Here is a 20799-nt window from a genome sequence, read left to right on the forward strand (position 1 = left end):
GCTTCTTTATCTGTTTCTCTTCTCCCAGATATTGTTATAACCATGGGTTATCATATAATGCGGCAAAGGAAATTTTAAATTTGTTAATTAAGGTAGTCAAATTGCCTAGAAATTTATTAATAATTGCATTTATTTAACAAACATTTATGTGGCACTTTCTAATTTGGTGCCAGACTTTATAAATAGTAACACAGTATTAACTTTTACTATCATTACTACAGAGAAATGCAGTCTCTATCAGTTTGGAATGACTTTTGGCTACAAGTAACAGAAAACTCATTTTCACTGTCCTAGCAAGAAGTCTGGAGGTCGATGGTTTCAGGGTTGGTTCAGGACATCAGTGAATTCAGGGCTAGCATCTGTAAGGGCTCTTGCATTTTCCACAAGGTTATAAAATGGCTGCAAAAGCCCCAGGCAGCCGTACCCTGGAGGATTCCCAAAGGTAGTTAGAGGACCAAGATTATTTAGACTTAATTCTCAGTGGGGGAGGTATTTGGAAACTTGGAGAGACGGGTTTTCACAATGACTGGAAGACACAACTAGCTTTTAGCTGGGGTAGGGGATGGCTGCTAGTCTTGAAAAGTACGGGACAGCCCCACACATGGAAGAAGTTTCTTGCCCAAAATGCCACTAGCAACCTCAAGGTGCTGCAATGCATCACGAGCCATCACACTGCTGGTAGGATAGAATTAGGATTCTGTTTGCAAGAAAGAGGAGGGGAGTAGGATGAATATTGTGCCAGCAACTGGCCATGTCTGCCACCAGACCCTTCTTTCATACCATGGAAATGGTTTTCATTGTAATTTATAGATGTTTGCAATTGATCTATGACTTTCCTTTTGTCCCATGGAGTTCCAGGTGGCACAACGGTGCTGGTTGAGCTGACTCCTGACATCCACATCTGCGGCATCTGCAAGCAGCAGTTTAACAACCTGGATGCCTTTGTAGCTCACAAGCAAAGTGGCTGCCAGCTGACCAGCACGCCTGGGGCAGCCCCCAGCACTGTCCAGTTTGTATCAGAGGAAACGGTGCCAGCCACCCAGACTCAGGCTACCACTAGAACCATCACCTCAGAGACCCAGACGATCACAGGTATGAGGGATGGGGGGCGGGCAGGAGTCTCACAGTTGGCCTGGCTACATACCAGATGCCTCTATGGAACTTGTTAAAAATATAGATTCTCAGGACCTACCCCTACAGTTGCTGATTCATTATTTTTAACAAGTCCCACTGGGAAGCCAGCTGCCCAACCAGGTTTGGGAACTGCTAGGTTAAAACATTAAGTATTAGCAGTTATAAAAGTGTTGTCACACATTAAACGAAACAGACAGAAAAACAGGTTTCTAAAGCAAAAAGCTTTATGCAAAGGAAAAAAATACTTACAGGAAATATATCACAATAGAAAAGGTGATTGTTTTGGGTGATAGGAGTATGTGTGTGACCCCCTAAGTTTGTGTTATTTGTGTAAAGGAGAAAAAGGTGTTTTATAAAATTTGTAATCAGTTCCTCAGTCTTAGCACCATCTTGTTAGAAACCTCAGTGCCGTGATTGCCAAGAGAGGGAAGAAGTGAATATGCAAGCTGAAACCCAAAAGATGAGGCAGAGGTCCTAGTAAAAAGTCTACAGACAGGGTATAAACTGATACCCTGTATTAGTTTCCTAGGGTTTGTAACAAAGTACCACAAACTGGGTGGCTTAAAACAATTTATTCTCTTATAGTTCTGGAGGCCAGATGTCTGAAATAAAGACAGCAGCAAATCCATATTCAGGGGCTCTGTGGGAGAATCCACGCCTTGCTCCTTGCAGCTTCTTATGGACACAGGCATTCCTTAGCTTGTGGCGGCATCACTCAGATCTCTCCCTCCATCTTCACGCAGCCATCTTCTCCCTGTGTGCCCCTGTTCTGTGTCCAAATTTCCCTCTTCTCATAAGGACTCCGTTCCTATTAGATTTTGGGTCCACCCTAATGTAGTATGTCCTCATCCTAACTCGATTACATCTTTAAAACTGTATTTCCAAATGAGGTAACATTCACAGATCCCAGGTAGACATGAATTTTGGGGAGACACTGTTCAACCCAGTACACCTCCTCTCCCCTGTGCTGCTGACCAGGAAAGCAAAAAAAAAAAGCTCTCAGCTATCTCTGTTCACGCCACCAAAAGTAATTACAGATGGATCAAAAATTTAAATGTACAAAGAGAAACCATAAATGTTCTAGAGTTAATATTACATACACATACCCACACAAGGAGCGAAACAGATAACTTGAGTAATCTAAGGAAACCCATTTATGAAATAGTACAGACAGTACTGGGGCCTATGAAGAAGTGGAGAATGTATTCCTGAGATAATGGTATTCAATTTTTTTTAATTAAAAATACATAGGGCGAGCCACGGTGGCTCAGCAGGCAGAGTTCTCGCCTGCCATGCTGGAGACCCGGCTTTGATTCCTGATGCCTGCCCATGAAAAAATATATATATATAAAATACATATATATATATATAAATTAATACTGTACCTACCAAAGATAGGTTTGTGGACCCACCCCCTGGCCTTCTGTAAAGGAAAGAAATCATAAATGTGCATAAATGTGGTTACAAATAAAGTTATAATTTTTCCAATGTAAAAAACAAAGTATAAGTTCTAGGAAGATGGTGGAATAGGATAGGTTGAGTTCATCCCTGCTCCAGGGAACAGCTAGAGAAGGTGAGATGGCTATTCTGGAGTGGAAGTGACCTGGAGAGTCTTCTACACCACATAGGGAGGCTCTGTTGCAAAAGCTGAAACTGAGAGGCAGCCAATCCGAGCCCGTCCAGCTGGTGCAAACAGTCTAAAAATGCGGAATCCCGGAGCCCTCATGATTGCACAGACAGGGAGAGGAGGACTAGGAAGTAAGCTAAGCCACGTTCCTTGAACAGGCTACCCTCACTAGAGCAGCCCCGAGACCCGCGACAACCCGCGACTCGCCCCATGCCCCATGCACTTAAGCCCCGTCACCCGCTGCCCCCTCCCGCACTCCAAGCGCCCCCACCCTACCACCCCCATTTCACATGTGCCTGCCCCACCCCCACACCCTAAGCGCGCGCCCGCCGCAGCGCAACCCATCTCTCCTCCCCAAGCACAGTCTCACCCTGCCACTCCCAAAACCCCCCTACCCCCCCCCCCCCCCCGCCCCCTGCAGGCGGTTGCCAGCACATAAAGGCTGCCAGTACTTACCTTGTACCCCGGCTACACCTCCCCCAGCCCATACAGTCGTGCAACCACACCCTGCCCCACCCCCAGCTCTGTACACGTGTACGGTTTAAGGCCCGCCCAGACCCGAGCACGTACATGGCCGCCAGCCACACCGCCTCAGCTCTGGGCAAGCGCAGACCAGGGCAGCCAGACCACATCCTTCCGCCCCCAGCTCACGCAGGCGCAACCCCTGTTCACTGCCCCTGAGCAATGCGCATGTGCACACCAGGGCCCCACCCCTTAGACCAGTGCACAGCAGGGCCTTGCCCCACAGACCTGGCGACCCGCATCCTCCCCGTCACCAGGCATGCGCATGCTTGTGCGCTGACCGCTTGACCCCTGCACCCCAACTCCCTGCCCCATAAACGTATATACTTGCCCCACCCCCGAGCACAAGCGCCCTGCTCCCACACCTGGCAGGTGCTCCCGGGCGAATCTGTGCTACATAGCCCCTGCCCTGCACATGCATGCCCACCTGTCCAAACCCTCCACACCTATGTACCTGCTCCAGGGCACTGCCCCTTGATGCCACCCCCCACCATGTCCGGCAAGCTGACCTGTGCCTACCCCTACACACTCTCACAGCCGCATCCAGGGCTCTCTCAACCCCTCTCCCTGCACAAGGACACACTCGCACCCTGCCCCCCCACCCCGTGCCCAACTTCTACATCACCTACCCTATACCCTGATACCCACATCCCCCAAGCTCCACACGCCCACCCACATCTTACCTGTACACCAGCCCCCATGCATCCACACAGCCTCCCCATCTGCCTCCCGCTGTGCTCTAACTCTGCGTCCTCCTCGCTGCACCCTGCTCCTGCACTCCAAGGTCTGCCTGAGCTGCACCCTACCCTTGGCTCCCACACTGCACCTCCACAACCCTGCAACCCATACCACAAGCTCACAGGCACCAGCATAGCATCCCCAACCTGGCCTGAACCTGCTCTACAAAGCATCACCACACTGTTGTGCCCTGCCCCATGCCCCCCATCCTGCTCCATTCTGCAATATAAAGCTGTAGGCTGCTAAAGGAAATCAACTTTCAAAGTAAACCTATCAAAATATTTACATGCCTTGAAAACAATAGAAGATCACAAAGCATATCATGATGCAGACAGATAGAGCCCAGCCTAATGACGAAATTAAAATACCAGAGGAGACACAGACTTTGGAACAACTAATTAAAGATGTTCACAACTAAATAAAATAAATGGGATAGCTAATGGCATAAAGGAGATCAAGAAGACAGTAGAGAGCATAAAGAGGAATTTGAACAAATAAATAGAAAAATAGCAGATATGACAAAGATTAAAATGCTGTAAACCAAATAAAAAACATACTAGAGACACACAACAGATTTGAAGAGGCAGAAGAAAGACGAGGTGAACGAGAGGACAGAACAACTAATTTTGAACGCTCAAAATAGCCAATTGCAAAAAAGATGGAAAAATTTACATTGGATCTCAGGGAAATAATGGACAAAAAAAAGCACACAAATGTAAGAATCTTTGGTGTCCCAGAAGGAGAAGTGAAGAGTAAAGGGCTAAGAAGGTTAGTTGAGATTATAATGGGGGAAAACTTCCCAACCCTTATAAGAAACAAAGTATAAACAAAGTCAAAAGAAATAACTTGGAAAAATGTACACAGCATATGCGAGTGATGTCCCTCATATATGAAGAACTCATAAAATCAATAAAGGTTGAGAAAAAGAAACAAGTGGGAAAGTTGGCAAAGGGCAGCTAATGATGTTCAAAAGGTTCAGTAAACATAAAAGGAGGCTCCCTTGCCTTAGTAGTTAAAGAAATGCAGGGGAAATATGGCGAGGGGAAAGCCTGTATCTTTCGTTTCCTGGTGGTGTAAATTTGTATAACATGTTTAGACGGCAATTTTGTGCTATCTTTCAAGTGTTAAAATGAACATATAAACATTTACACAGTAAGCCCACTTCTAGGTATTCCTCCTTTATAATTTCATAAATGAATATACAAGAATATTTGTTTACAGTATGTGATATTAAAAAAAAAAGTGGAATCTTTGTATGTATATGCCAAAAGGGAATTGGATCAATAAATATCAGATTCAGACAATGGAATATGATTTAGCCTACTAAAGGGAAACTAAAAGATTCTCAAAGTAAGTATAAGAAATGCATTTGCATGTCTATTATATGGTATTATATGCAAGAAAAACTTCTAGAACAGGGGTGATATAGGTAGAAATAGAGATGGAGATTGTGCATAAGGCATTAGAGAGTAGTGGATGAAGTGGAGAAAGCAGGTGCAGCTGCTCTTTGGAACTAGCCAGTTAGATATTTGGGTTTTACAGAAAAGCCGGAAAATGTGAAATTGCCCAATTTTTAAAGTTCTTTTTGGCGAAAATATGTCTGTGAACCTGACTGAGCCCATATACTTCTACTTTACTCTCAAGAGAGAGCTGGAATGTGGGGAAGCTGACTTTCACTTATGAATTGTATATTGGTGTGATGTTTGTTTTGACAATAAACAATTGTGGTTGGTTTCTGAATCCATCCAAAATGACATTTCTGCAGGGTTTTTAGAACTTAATCAAATAAACTGACTGCTCCATATACCTTAATAAAAGTTCCTCTAGGCCTTTCCGCTTTCTCCTGAGTTTTTTGTTTTTTGTTTTTTTTCAATTTTTGTCTTAAAAGGAAGTCATCCATACAATCCTAAAACAAGAAGATGCCATCAAAATGGGCCTGGTACACCCCACTTATTTTACAGCTGGGAAAATTGAAGGTGCAAATCAGGAAGGGACATGACTAATCTCCTACCACAAGTTCAGGACAGACCTGGGACTTTTTGTCTTGGACCTTTGTAGTCTATTCCCAGAAACCTTAGAATTCTGTCCCCAAAATCAAATTCTCCATAACCCCCACACGAAATGTGAAGCATAGAAAACAGTTGTCCAGCTACATGGGGAGGCCCATGCTTTATTTGTGGTCATTGTATCTTTCTCTGTTCTGAGACTTTGTTTATACTCTTCCCTCTGCCTCAAATACCTTTCCTGCTTTTGCTTGGCAAAGGCTAACTTGGCCTCAAGACTTCAAGGTTCATCATACTCTACACAGAGGACCTGACTTCATCTTGGGATACTGTCCTTCTTCCTCTCTTTATTGCAGGAGCCATGATAAACTCCTTTCTGTTTTCAGAATGAGTTACCTTGCCTTTGGCCTTGAAACTTTTGTACTACCTAAAGCTGACTTATTTCTTCTGTATGCATTGGAGCTCTCCTTAAAGGCATTTCCTGCGAAAGCCCTTCTTTGACAGCACACATAGACATATGCACACTGGCCCTCAGGTGCCTGTAATTAAATGACTATTTGTGGGACAAACTTAAGGTCTGCCCCATCCCTGAACATAAGCACCCTGAGGTCAGGACACACCCTTCTTGTTCATCACTGGATCTCCACTGAGCATAGAGGCATTCAACACTTGCTGAGTAAATGAACACCTGCTCAGATCTCACATCCATCAGTGAAGCTGACTCCACAACCAAATCACTGCTCCTTTTCTCCTCCTTGTTCTTTGTTCAAAGATATTTACCCTCCTCTTGGAATCTCCACTGCCTTGAAATCATTTGCTCTTGCCATTCCTGAGTTTTACTTCCCTCCCCATGTGCTCAAGCCAGGCCTGAGTCCTCTTTATGCCCAGTTCATGGTGGCATGTACTATGCAGTGTTGAAGGGAGCTTCAAGCTCCAGAAAGAACTTTACACATAGATTAGTCTACAACTAACAGCCCTAGGCTGTGGTGGGCAAGTCACTTACTCTCTCTATTTAATTTTCCTTATCTGTGAAAAGGGGTTATAATAGTACTTGCATCATTGGGTTACTGCAAGGATTCTGTGATAATCCAGGAAAGGGCTGGGATGCAGTTGCCCTTAATAAGTGATTGCTTGTATTAACGTAGATGGTGGTAAGTGGATGGTGATCAAATTACAGGTTTGCAGTGTGTTCCAACTCTGTCTGACCCATCTTCTCCTGATTGTTCCTGCTTCTTGCCAGAAAAAAGCAGAAACCTGTGTTTGTGTTTGTTTGTTTGTTATAAGTTCTGGGCCTAGCTTTCCCCAAGTTTGAGCTTCAATTTCAGCCAGCTGGCAGTTTCTGGACCCGCCTATGGACCAGAAGATCCCTTGGGAGCTTGTTAAAGATACTGGTACCTGGGCCTCACCTCCTGAATCCCAATCTTTCAGGCAGAGGCTCGGGCATCTGTATTTTTAACAAGCTCCCAGAGGATTCTAGGTCTCAGCCAGGTCAGAAAATCATTCACTGCCCAATGCCACAGTGACCCCAAACCCAGAGACCCTTACCCAGACATTTTCCCTGAATTTTTTTTGTCCTCTCCTTAGTCCTTGATGAAACCAAACCTTTTCTTCTCTTTCTTCTCACACAGCATATGTCTCCTGTCTGTCCGGCAGTACTTGAGTGTAAAGAAAATTTATTCTTTGCACGATAGCTTTGACTATTCTGCCTATTGTTTGGCATTTGATTTAAGAACTTCCATGTAGGAACAGTAAAATCAGATGCTGGGAGATAAGTAAGTATCCCACATGCATTTTCTCAGCTCATAGGGCTTTGGAGTCAGGCCTCTGCATTTAAATCTGTGCTGCATAGAGCTGCGTGACTGCGGACAAATTACATGACCTCTTGGTGTTTCATTTTAAAGTAGGAACAAGAATAAATTGAGAGGCAAGAGGGTTTGATAGTTAAGAGTCTGGGGTCCAGAGCCAGTCTGCCTGCATTCAAATCCTGATGCACCATTTGTTAACCATGTGACCTTGGGCTTGGGAGTAATAATAGTTATTCCTCAGAGGATGTGGTATGGATTCAGTGGGTTCCTACATGGAAGGCATTTAGAGCTATTCAGTGTTAGCGATTGTTACTCACGTAATCAGGAGACTGCAAAAATTAAATGCAATAACACAGACCCTCAACCAATATTAATTGAATTGATCAGTAGTCCTAGAATGATCTTTTCTGCCTCTTCTGGTTAATTCCTACTCTTTAGGTTACAGGTTAAAAATTACCTCCACCAAGAAGTTTGCCCTGATTTCCCCTTATCACCCCCACTGCCTAGATTAGGTTTCTCATTCTCTTCCCCCACCTAGCACTTATCACAATTAAGTAATTAATTAGTTGTTTGGTAACAATCTTTAATTAGCCAGAGAAGTGAATTCGCATGTTTTCAGGGGTCAGGGTGTGCAGCAGCAGATATCCACAATGGAGAGTGGGAAGGCTTGTGGCCAGCTAAATAAGAAAACAAAGCATCCCTGACAGCTCTGAACCATCATCAGTCAGTCTTGGTATTGCTGGGAGCTGGCTCGGCATTCAGAATTGGTCATGCTGTTTTCCCGGCGAACATAAATAACTTCATGGAATGTCAGCATCAGACAAGGCTACTCTGTGATCACGGTGGATCAAGACAAGTGCAAGATCACTCTGTAATCGTGTCCAAACACAGACCAAAACATGATCATTGCCCAAGCCACAAAGTGTCAAATATGTTCCTTACCCAGCTAACCCAAGTACCACCTGCTGCTTTTACTCGGTACTATAACCATGCTCTAGTCTTCTCTCTTCCCAGACATTATTTATTAAGATATTAAATCATAGAATTATTCCCACTTCCTGATGTCATCCAATCCAGGCTTCCTTGAACCCTCCCTGAAATCATCTAACATGAGCCCCAAACCTATATACTAAGCCCTTTCTCACAACCTCTGTTTTAGTCAGGGTTCTCTAGGAAAACAACCATCAAGAGATATCTGTAAATATTGTGAGGTTTATATAAGAATTGTCTCATGCAACTTGGGGCTGGGCAGTTCCAAATTCTGCAGGACAGGATGCAAGCTGGGAATGCCAACAAACTGTTCAACAAATTCCCCAGGAGAAGCTGGCTAAGATAGAGATGGAATTTCTCTCTTCTGACTGCTGAAATTATTACTTCTTTTAAAGACTTCAACCTATTAGGTGAGACTCCTCTCATTATTGAAGGCATTTTTCCCAGTTGATTGTACATGTATTCACTGTTGATGCAATCAACTAACTGATGATATAAGTCCATGAAATGTCTTCACAGTAACAGTCAGACCAGTGCTTGCTTGACCAGACAACCAGGCACTATCACCTGCCAAGTTGACACATGAACATAACCTTCACTCCCTCCTACTGAAATACACCAAAGTTCACATGGTGTGAGGTTCCCTCCTTTCAATGAGCAATAACCCAACTTATGCAACTACTGGTGTGTTCCTTGGTGGTCTTTGGCCAGAGGACATTGACATATGGAAGATCCATCCCACCTAATGGGTTTTGGAGGACTTAAAGGAGAATCTGATGCCTCAGTAGGTCTGTAGGCCCCAAATTAGTGAGTTTCATTTCTAGTTTACTGTTCTATAGGTCTTCCTGCAGTCAATCATGCACTCCTGTCACCCAGCACTGGTGCCTGGCACAGTATAGGCACTCACTAAAACATTCTTTGAATGAATGAGTGCATGAAAGATCAGCTGTAAGCATTAAATCAGCTAGTGGGCAGGAAGGGCTTGGCAGAGTATCTGCTCCATCATGAAGGCTCAATGAGGGCAGTTTTGGGGATTCGTATGTGCCAGGTGCTGGAACCACCTGAATTGGAGATGCTTGCCCTTGGAGAATTCAGAGCCTCTGAAGAGGGGAAGAGGATTTAGCCATAAGACACAAGGCCACTTATCATTGACAAGTACAATCTTAAAGGTACAAAGAATTAAGGGAGTTGTTTGCTCCCAACTGGAAGAGCTAGGGGGAAAAATTGAAAATGAGATAAAATATATACAGGCCTTGTAGGACACATCTGACATTAGGAGGAAGATGATAGGAAGAGGACATTTCTTAATGATGGTTTGTATATGGGGAAGTTCAGGGCGGGATCTGAAAACAGTGGCAGGGAGTTTACAACATGGGTCATGCTTAGGCTCTGGTCTTTATTCTGAAGGAAGTGGGGAGCCATTGAAGGTTGTTGAGCATGTGAGTGATTTAGTAGGACAAATATGTATTGATTTTCTGGAAGGATCTGATGGTGATAATAATAATAATAGATGTTTCTTAATATAATGCTTATGTGTCATATACTTTTTTTAGTACTTTATATGATTTAGTTTTTCACAACCATAAGTTAGATACTAATAATGATATTCCTAAAATATTTTATTTTACCTAAAAGGAAACAAAGGTCTTTCAAGATGACAGCTACATGATCAAGTTTGAGAACCACTAGACTAGGCAAAGGGGAAAAAAGGACAGAAAAAGACTGGAAGCAGCATCTGGCACATAGTAGGTGCTCCATAGTGAATTGATGAAGCCCAAAATGAATGAAGTACTAGGAATGGAAAGAAGCTCTGTTAGTAGGTTTTGCTTTTTAATCTTTGGTTTCTTTCCTGTTCGATGCATTTCTAGTATAGGTAGGCTGATTTTTCTCTTCCTAAGGACAGAACTTCAGCTAAAAGGAAGAGTATTTCCAGGAATATAGGAAATAACTGACTTGCAGGGTAGGGATGCAACCAGGTGTCAGAAACATATAGAAAGCAGACACTAGAAAATTTGCTCTGTGTTGGGAATGCACAGGCTCCGGCCTCACCCAGATCTAATGAATGGGAATCTGTGTTTTAATGAGATCCCAGAAGGTCTGTGTGAACGTTACGGTTTGAGAAGCACTGCTCTAGACTTCCCTCTGTGGGGCAGCTCTCTTTGATTCTTACTACACTTCTATCAAATGCATAAAAGCATTGGCAGAAACTTAGGAAAGAAAGATCAGTGGATAGTTCCCTCCAAACCAGAATATCTTAGATCCAATTCCTAATTCTGGGACAAGAGAATCTGATTGGCCCAGCTCTGTCAGCTCTCTGCCCGTGGTCCCGCCAGCTGTGGCAGAGCCAAGGGCAGAGTCAGGGATTCAAACAAGGCCACCAAGGCCCCCAGCTTTGGCTGGGAGTCAGTTTGGCTAATTGCCAGAAGGGCCAGATGTCTAATATAAAGCATAAAAGTTGGTTGGAGAGTGCCAAAGAGACCTTTCTTTACAAGAAAAAGGGGTGTGTGTTCTTTCTGAGAGTGAACTCTACTTCCATCCTATTCACTGATGATAAAGTTTGAGGTACAATGCATGCCCGGAGATCAAATGCATAAAAATATTGGAACATATGACAATGAACTAGTATCCTTAGTCTGTAAAGAAAATTTACAAATCAGTGAGAAAAAATGAAAATTCCAATAGAAAAATGGTCTCATAGTATAAACAGGTAGTTCACAAAAGAAATATGAATGGACAAGAAATGTTGACAGGAGCTACCTCCTCGCTGATTAGAAAAGAATTGCAAGCCAAATGAAATTTTTTTCCTGCCAGATAGTCTGCGTGGTCGCAAAAGTGAAGGGAAGAATATATGATTAATTTAAGTTTCTGGAAGGACCCTATAACTTTGTGGAACCAACCAATAAAATGTCCATACAATTTCGATCCAATGCCTCAACTTAAAGGGGTTTATCTAAAGAAATAGAGGTAGAGTAAAAATTCTGTAGAGCAGTTATTTTTAAATGTAAATGCCTTAAAAAAAAAAAAAAGGTAAATGCCTACAGATGGCCTCAATGTCCAAGAAAGGGGAATAGTTCATTAAATTATGCTACAAATGGAATATTGTATAGTTAGAAAATGTGTTTTTGATGAATGATAACGTTGCAAAATGCCTGTTGTTTAGTAGTAAAAAAAAAAGAGAATATAAAATTGTTTAAACCATGGTGCTAGTAAATCTGTATGCAGAGGACACATTAGCCATTTAGTCAGTTGTTAATCCAGTGAAATTTTGTTGTTGCGTTGACCTCTGTCAGGTTCTTTGTTAGGTATTGGGATACAGTGATGCAGAAAGACAAGATGTTTGTCTTCACATATCCAACCAAATAGAGGACAGGGTGGTCATTAAATAATTTTCCAAATGATTATATAATTGGAGTAGAGATAAGTTCTTTGAAGAAAAAGTACAGAATATAATGAGTATATAATGCTCATATACCATTGTTAGGTAGTTTTTATTTTCTTCTCTACACTTTTCTATGTTTCCCATGTTTTCTAAAATAAGCATTTACTTGGATTTTGAAAAAATAATATTTTATTTTTAATTTAAAAAAGAAAAGGATAAAAACAGCTTTTTAAAAGAGACGAGAAGGGGAAAGCAAGCTGGGTTGGGGGGATGTGGAAACTTCCTTCAGATATTTGAAAAAATTTTGTAGAAAATTTTGTAAAACCCCTTCAGGTAGTTGGTGTAAGCCTAACAAGTAGACGCTTCAGAGAAAAGATTTTGGTTCTCTATGAAATTCGTGTAACAGTCTTACATTTTAAACAATTTCATGAGTGAATGAATAACCCGAAGACCCAAGCCCCTCCTGCTATACAAAAATCACACCTGTCTAGGCTGTCCACACCTGAACACACAGGAAAGCAAGGGAAATCCCCAGGGGCCAGACAATGAAACCAAAAGCTTGCAGCAAGTGTGTGGGGTGGGGAGGGGGGACCTGAGCTATTGGCATGGTAGGGCAAGGCGGAGGGTGGCTGATCTCTCTATAATAGGGGACATGATTTTAATGCTGTGTATGCCTGGGTAAGAGACAAGGCTCAGTGCCCTTGTGAAAAGTTGGAGATGAGACTCCCACATACAGCAGTAAAAGGAAGGATTAAAGAACATTCTTACCCAGGAGCAGGGCAGATGGGCGCAATCCATCAGCTCTGAGACATCTTCCTCAGCACATGTGGGATGCTTGGGGCTGTCGCTCCTGCATTCATCTCTGTGGACGCTCTGAGATTCCCAGGGCCAATGTCACATACCAAATCTGAGTACAGAACATCAAATAATAATGTATTATTGTTTTAATGATTGCAGTGATATCAGCTGACAATCGTCTAGCCCTTGTTGGTGTGCCCAGCTCTAAGTGTGCCTGACCCTCTTGAATTTTTACTAGAACAGTGAGCTGAGGTCACTGCCAACAGCCTCAGTTTACCAGCAAAAGAACTAAAGAGCAGAGAAGTTAAGTTACGTAGTCAAGGTTCTTCTAGTGAGTGGTATGAATACGTGGTGACTCCAGTATCAAATAGCACACAGACCACAGGATAACTTAAGGGATGAGGGAGCTACTGTGACCTGCAGCCTGTCAGTGATCAAAGCCACCTGAAGGCTTTTCCTGGTGTATCTCTATAGGTTGCTGATCACAGGAGATCCTGGAGAGAGTCCAAGTTGGGGGAGGTATGAGGGGGTGACTACTATTAAAGCCAGCAGAAGGCTCCAGCATGGGCTGGGAGGCTGCAAGAGATGCCCTGTCACCCAGTGCCCCGTTGTTGCTATTGACTTCCAGACACCTGCAATAGAATACTGGCACTGTGATAATTATGTGCTCCCATGTCTCATAATCACAGGTCACCTTACTGGGGTCTTCCTGGACCACCTAACTTAAAATTCCAGGTCCCCAGCACTCCCTAGACCCCTCACCTGCTTTATGTTTCTCCCTAGTGCTCAGCGCCACCTGATTAACTGTACACTTAAATTATTTAATTTATTATCTACATACCCCACTCCCCAACTAAAATGTCAGCTTCACGGGAGCAGGGATTTTTGTCCCTCTGGCTCACTGCTCTGTTTCCAGTGCCTAGAACAGCACCTAGCATATAGCAGGGGTTTAAGAAATAATTGCTGAATAAATTAATGAATAAGGATAACAGCAGCTTTACTGTCTGAGCTCTGATTCTCACAATGGCCCTAGAAGACAGGAATGGAAATTGTCCCCATTTTCCAGGTGTGGGAACAAGCTCGGAGAGGTACAGCTTCAGAGCCCCAAACTCTTCAGCTAACTCTGGTTTAATAACTGTCTAACTTTGGGGTGATTCATGACGCATGTGGTCAGCCTCACCTCAGAAATGAGTCCTGTGGTTGGGTGCCTGACTCCCTTTGCTGTGTTTAACCTACCCACGCACGATGCTTCCTGCTGCCTTCCCGACAAGAGCCCTTCTTGGGTCTGGGATGTCCCAGTGTTTCTTCTCTGCTGTGACTCCCCAGTAAAGGGATACTGGGGTCCATGGTAAGGGGGGCATGTGGGCAGTTAGGACAGAAGACCCAGCCTTTGTCCTAGGAGGCGGGAAGTCACACGCTCAAGAGAACCCTGTCCCTAGCACTGGTACCTTCCAGAACAGTTAGGAGAATGACATGAGCTGACGTGTAGAGAGGGCCTGGCCTGGGGACAAGCTCCCTGCTGCCCCCACACCCACCCCATGAGCAGTTTCCTGCTCAGGGAGCCTGTTGTTCCAGCAGTTGTAAGGCAGAGGCTGCGAGGTCATGATAGCGAGACCAACCATCCTGGTTTTAGCTCTAAAGTCCTGGGTCCTGGGAATCCCCGCAGCCCTGGGCACACAAGGATGATTGGTCACCCCAGATTATGATTGTTCCAGTTGAGAATTTGGGGAATGGTGTCTGTGTCCCGTTCTATTCAATTGTACTAGATAATGTTCACCGAGACTTGAATATGGCCACACCCTGTACTATGGAATTCTCTCATTAAACTTCACAACCCCCTTATGAAGTAGGAGCCCTGAACGTCCCTATTCACAAGAGAAGAAATTGAGGATCAAAGAGGTTATCTAACTTACCTGAGGTTGCCGACATAGTAAGTGGGTGAACCTGGACTCACATCAATTGAAGTCACCTTTAACATGTCTGAAATAGAGATGCATTGTAGAATGGAAGAAATTGCTGTCAACCAAAGGGCAGTCACTACAAAATGGTCCTTGTGTGCACGTGAAAAAACGGTAACAAATCAATCACATTTTTGTCACTTCAGCAGAACTGTGGGCATTTTCGGAACTATGTGTATTGAGGGTAGTTGCTGTTTAAAATGTCTTCCAAGATATTGCCTGATGATTCAGCTTTAAGATGTAAAGTAACTGTACCCAGAAATTCCTGGAAACAGTAGCAGGGGTTCAAATGGTTATTAGTGAAGCAAATGTTTGTTGTTGGAAGAATGACAAGCTCCACATGGGCTTGCAAAATAGCAAGCAAGAATGGCTGATTCCTTCAATTAGACAAAACTGGGTTAACTTTTAGGGCTGAGATGCTTAGAAAAGCATTGGTCTAGGCCAGTGGTTCTCAACCTTGAACATGATCAGAAGCTCCCGGAGGGCTTGTTAGAACATAGATTGCTGAGCTCCATCCCCGGAGTTTCTGGTCTGGGGTGGAACCCAAGAATTTGCCTTTGTAACAAGTTCTCAGGTAATGCTGCTGCTTCTGACTGGGGACCACTGTTTGAGAACCAAGAGAAAGCAGAAGCAGTAACCATATCCCCCAGAATAGTGGAAAACATATCAATAAAAGGCAGGTGCAGTTGATTCATGCTGACTTTAAACAAAAGCCTCTTAGCCTCCTGCAACATATTTCAGTTGAGAAAAAATTGAAGCTATGAGTTTCCTCAAATACCAAATTCTGTTAAAACCTGGCTTGTTCTTTGACGTGCATCAGATTTATCCTGTCATGACCAAAGAGGACAAAGAGATGGAGATCAGAGTTTGGATTTCCTGTTATGTGTCCCAAGAATTCTAAAAGATTGCATTTGATTGATATAAAATAAGGATGTGAAAATCTTGTGTCTGATGCTCCTTTAATCTACGGTATGGACAGATGAGTAAAAAATATGGATAAAAATAAGCAAATATAGGGGGAACAAAAGTTAAAATAAATTGAGTAGATTGAAATACTAGTGGTCAGTGAGTGGGAGTGGTAAAGGGTATGGCATGTATGAGTTTTTGCTTTTTTATTTCTTTTGCTGGAGAGATGCAAATGTTCAAAAATGATCATAGTATTGAATATACAACTATATGATGATACTGTGAGCCATTGATTGTAACCCTATCAAGAATGTTTGTATGTCAAGCATGTTATATATATGTAGTGATGACATTGTGAGCCATTGACTGTACACTATACACAGAATGTTTGTATGTTAAGAATGTTCATGTTTGTATGTTGTTTTGGTTTAATAATACAAAATAAATTAAATTTAAAAAAAGAATGTATGTTTGTTTTTTACAATAAAAATATAAAAAATAAAATAAGGAATATGAAAATATTGTATCATAATGTATTTAATTGGCAGCATTTTTTTAATTAATGGTGGATAAAGTAACAGTGTGTCTTAGAATCTATAATATCTTATATCCAAATAAATAAGGTATTTGAATGGCTAAAACAAAATATAACTAGGACCTCAATCCTGTGGTGTGAGTGTTATTGCTTTGAACAAAGGCAAATTAGATAGTGATATTAGGCCTGCATCGAGTTAAATAATCAGAGCCAGCAAGTAAAATGACAAAAATGGCAAAGGTGAATGAACGAACTTCATGAATGAAGTTTGGGAAACAAAATATGACACTGGCTCTTGAAATCATCATTAGGTCCTCTCAGCCTGCCAAGTTAACCCAGCGAACAAACTCTATTTGGTCACATTTACTCCTCGCTTTCAACCAAATCGCCATGTGACAAATTACCATTATAATAAAGGAAGAAAGAAAATAATTCCAAGCTCCAAACCATAGACTAGGTTTAGTTAACAAAGTAGTAACAAAATTCTTTTATAAGCAAAAAAAAAGGATAAAAGAAATTTGAGGCTAAGTTATTTTAAATTTGAGAGTAAATAGACTTAATTATTATCTGTTTTATCTTTTTTAATGATAGTTCATATTTGGTCTCTTTTTAAAATTTTTTCCCCATATTTTCTCAAAAAATTCAGTGAAAACAGAAGGATTTGTGTGCTTATGCTAGAGAGAGTGTATTAAATTTTTAAGACTGATTTTGCCCAGAATTCCTTCTATCCGTTCCTTTTGGGTGGTTTGTTAGGATTTTGTGATAGAACTTATGAAAGTACATGTATCCATAGAACATATTTGGCTGCAATTAGCAGAAAACCTACCTGTCATAAATTATAGAGACATTTGTTGTTTACTTAACAAGAAATCTAGTTGGGGAGGTTTCAGAGCCCTGTCTCAAGATCTGATTATCTTGCTTTCCCCTTTTGGCTATAGAATGGCTGCCATTGAGGCATGTATCACATCCTCCTGCATTCTAAAGACAGGAATTAGTGGCAGCCAAGGCAGCAAAAAATGAGCTTTGCTTAACTGTGTCTCTTTCCTTGATTTTTTTTTTATGTTTTTCTTCTATAATGCAATTTTATTGAGATAAAGCCATACACCATACAGTCCATCTAAGATAGACAATCAGTGGCCCGTAGTGTAATCACATAGTTGTACATTCATCACCTTACCATAGTCAATTTTATAGCATTTTCATTACTCTAAGGGAAAAAAAGAGAGAAAAACTAAAACATCCATACCACTTACCACCCCCCCATCATTGACTCCCTAGCATTGGCATGTGATGCATTTGTCACTGTGGATGAAAGAATACTAAGGTATTATTAACTATAGCCCATGGTTTGCAATAGCGGCATTATTTTTTTACCATATACCACTCTATTATTCACTCCTTGTAACAGTTTCATACATTTGTTCTAGTTCATGGAAGAAAATTTTTATATTTGTACTATTGATTACTAATCATTGTCCACCACAAGATTTACTGAGTTATGTGTTATAAATTCCCAGGTTTTAACCTCTGGCTTTCCTTCTGGTGACATATATGGCTCTAAGCTTCCTGTATGAACCACATTCACACACAATTCAGCATTGGTATGTTTTTTGTTTTTGTTTTTGTTTTTCAATCAAGGAGCAATTCTTTTATGGGTCACATGATCACTCGTAAGCAGCAAAGGTGCCTGGGAAATGAGCATAACATGTTCAGCCTCTACTAAGTGAGGCTGGCAAAAGTAATAATCACCATGTCTTTTAGTTTCAGCTCCAGAATTTGTTTTTGAGCATGGCTATCAAACATACCTGCCCACGGAAAGCAATGAAAACCAGACAGCCGCTGTCGTCTCTCTCCCTGCCAAGTCACGTGCCAAAAAGCCCGCCACCCCGCCTGCTCAGAAAAGGCTTAACTGCTGCTACCCAGGTAAAGACAGCTTTACAGCCTCGTCATGTGAAGAATGTGACACTTAACCAGGTTCCAGGTCTCTTCCTTTAAATGCCATCACAACTGGTGGTCCAAACTGCCATCCCCTGGCTTAAAAATCATCGAGCTCATCCATGTGATCCCTCACTTCGCCTAATCGTTTTCCTGTGTGCTGTCAGACTTTTGAAGACAAGGTGCTTTGAAATGGGGCTCATGAAATTTCAGGTTGCCATGAATTTTTCTACCTATGTTATAGCTTAGAAAGACATCCAGACAGATTTCCTTCCTTATTTTTTTTCAATTTTTATTTTGAAATAATTTCAAACTTACAGAAAAAGTTGCACAAGTGATTTTCAAAAGTCCAATATCTTCTTCATGTAGATTCTCCAAATATTAACATTTTACTATGTTTGCTTTGTCATTTTCTCTGTGTATACATATATATTTTTCCAAACCATCTGAACATAAATACCTAAATACCTTGGTGTGTGTTTCCTGAAAAAAGGGGCATCTGTCTCTAAACTACAGTACAGTCATCTAAATCAAGCAATTAACATTTATACATATCATCAGATCTATGGACCTTATTCACATATCAGTTGCCCCACTTATATCCTCTATATCAAAAGAAAAACTTAATTTTTTTTCCTGGAATCTACTCCAGTATCACACAATGCATTTCATTTTCATGAACCACAGAAGTGAGGGTGTCCTTGGAGCATGAGCTGCAGAGGCACAGGATACCTGTTTGTCCCATTATCATGATGTTTACTTTGATCAATTGGTTAAGGTGATTTCTGACAGTTTGTTACTAGGTTTCCCTTTACAATGGCTCTTTCCTTATTTTTTTTAGGTTGCCAATTCAAGACTGCCTATGGCATGAAGGACATGGAGCGTCATTTAAAAATTCACACGGGTAAGTTTTGCATGTATATCCAAACACCTGCTGTGTGCTGGGGAGCTGGGGATCTAGATAAATCAGATACATGATATGATGCTGATCTGATTGGATGTCAGGAAAATGCAAATACAAATTAAATAAAAATAAGGTGTCTGTTTTTATACATTATCTTGGAAGAAAATGCTTAAAGCCATAAAATCCAGTGCTGGAGAGGATGTGAGCAAACTTTGCTAGTGAACTATTATAGCCACTTTGAAAACTAATCTGATAAAAGTAATGGAAATGGAAATGCATGTATTCTCATTTTGAGGAGACAATCCTATAAAAATATGTATGTATAATGATAGGTAGAAATCCAAGGAATGAGAAGGAAGAATAGTAGCTCTTCCATTATGTATTTTTATATTCTGTCTTTGGATATAGTGAATGTAGTTTTGCAATTTTGAAAGGGAATTTAATAAATAAATCCTTTTTCAACAAAAGGAAAGAAAATGATCAATACATGGAAAAAAGAAAAAGATGATTATTTATATTAATTTTCTTTAATATATTTTTTTGTCTCAGATTTTCTGCATGGAGAAGGAATTGCTTTTAGACTTTTTAACGATAGTTAAAAGATACTCATGCCTCATGCAACATAGAAATGTGTAAATTCAGAGAGTATAAGTGTGCATAAAGTAGACACTGAAGTTCAGTTTTGGCTTCACTAATTGCCCAAAGTCTGCCATTTAGCTTCAGCCTGTGGAAAATGAAATACGAACAGTTATTTCTTGTATTCCTTGGCCATGATCGCTGATCACCTTATTGCACTGGAGTTACCCTCCTATCTCATCAGCCTCCAGCATCATGCCATTTGTAGTTATCCAGATGTTAAGTTTCAGGTGTGAGTTAGCATTCGCAGTGTAAAGAGCAATGAAACTCTCCTTGTGGGTCCCACAGGTTGCAGTTCTGCCAGCCAATCCTAGCATATTTATCAAAAGAGAAAAGCGCTGTAATTGTTAATGATGATTGGAAAAGCGCTATAAAAATATAAGTGAGGGCAATGACCTTAAGTCTATTTCTGTCAATCTTCAGAAGGCATCTTCTTTACATACAGTTAGTCAAGCTTGTGGGATAGTTTCCATATAATTGCATGGACATCTTCAATACAGAGAGTTGATAAGGTGTCCTTACCATAGTTACTTTCAGAGAGGAGGAGGTGTTTAGTCACCCCTGAGGGTGGGGGCAGGGTTAGGGCAACATCAACAGCAGAGCTCTCTACTGGGAGAGCAGGCCAAAAACAGTCCAGCTCCGCCACCATCAAGCATCTGCTCAGGGTTGCAAACAGAAATACAGCAACTAAAGGGGTGATGTAGCAGCTGGCAGTGCTGAGAAATTATGGCCCCTGAATTTTAAAATTTGACAACTAAAATGTAAATAATAAAATTATAATTTTCCAAACACTTAAATGCATTCTTAAATCCCAGATGTTCATTCTGTGATGATCATGATCAGCTTTGGCTGACCATTGATTTTAGCCCTTGAGTATTTAGCATTTGGCCAAAATATGTATTTGATGCCTATGACATATAAAGTAAAAA

At 41.6% G+C, this 20799-nt stretch overlaps 1 protein-coding gene across 3 annotated transcripts in view; it reads left to right on the forward strand.

The window, feature by feature from the left end:
* The window catches only part of ZFP64 (ZFP64 zinc finger protein), a 79558-nt gene that overhangs the window by 2555 nt on the left and 56204 nt on the right, over positions 1–20799 (forward strand). For 2 of the 3 annotated variants that reach the window (XM_077113910.1, XM_077113889.1), the window contains exons 2-4: positions 853–1092; positions 18157–18318; positions 19172–19234. In XM_077113910.1, coding sequence (XP_076970025.1) covers positions 853–1092; positions 18157–18318; positions 19172–19234 — 465 coding nt within the window. The remainder of the gene's footprint in view (positions 1–852; positions 1093–18156; positions 18319–19171; positions 19235–20799) is intronic. The other variant, XM_077113899.1, reaches the window with a different exon arrangement.

This window comes from Tamandua tetradactyla, chromosome 1, assembly GCF_023851605.1.
Source record: "Tamandua tetradactyla isolate mTamTet1 chromosome 1, mTamTet1.pri, whole genome shotgun sequence".
Taxonomy (NCBI): domain Eukaryota; kingdom Metazoa; phylum Chordata; class Mammalia; order Pilosa; family Myrmecophagidae; genus Tamandua; species Tamandua tetradactyla.